Raw genomic sequence first — 284 nt, forward strand, 5'->3', positions numbered from 1 at the left:
ACCTTAATTCCACCCTTCTCCTCTTCAAGTTGGCCTTTGAAGAGTGAGGTGACCGGTTTACCACCGACACTGGCGACCACAATGTTAGCTTCTAGGGTTCTTCCACCCTCTAGTATGACCTCCGTGACCACTCCATCTGAGTTGGTGTTGAATCCGGTGACTGCGGTTCCCTTGATGATTTTGATTCCCTTGTTGATTAAGTAAGCCTCATAGAATGCAGACATCTCCGGGGTGAAAAACCGGTTCACTATACAACGATCAAACAGAGGAAAATATGTTGATGA

At 46.5% G+C, this 284-nt stretch overlaps 1 protein-coding gene across 1 annotated transcript in view; it reads right to left on the reverse strand.

Moving 5' to 3' along the window:
- LOC104748097 (monodehydroascorbate reductase 3-like) overlaps positions 1–284 on the reverse strand; it is a 9,095-nt gene that overhangs the window by 786 nt on the left and 8,025 nt on the right. Inside the window, exon 6 of the mRNA XM_010469787.1 lies at positions 3–247. Coding sequence (XP_010468089.1) covers positions 3–247 — 245 coding nt within the window. The remainder of the gene's footprint in view (positions 1–2; positions 248–284) is intronic.

Source organism: Camelina sativa, chromosome 15, assembly GCF_000633955.1.
Source record: "Camelina sativa cultivar DH55 chromosome 15, Cs, whole genome shotgun sequence".
NCBI lineage: Eukaryota > Viridiplantae > Streptophyta > Magnoliopsida > Brassicales > Brassicaceae > Camelina > Camelina sativa.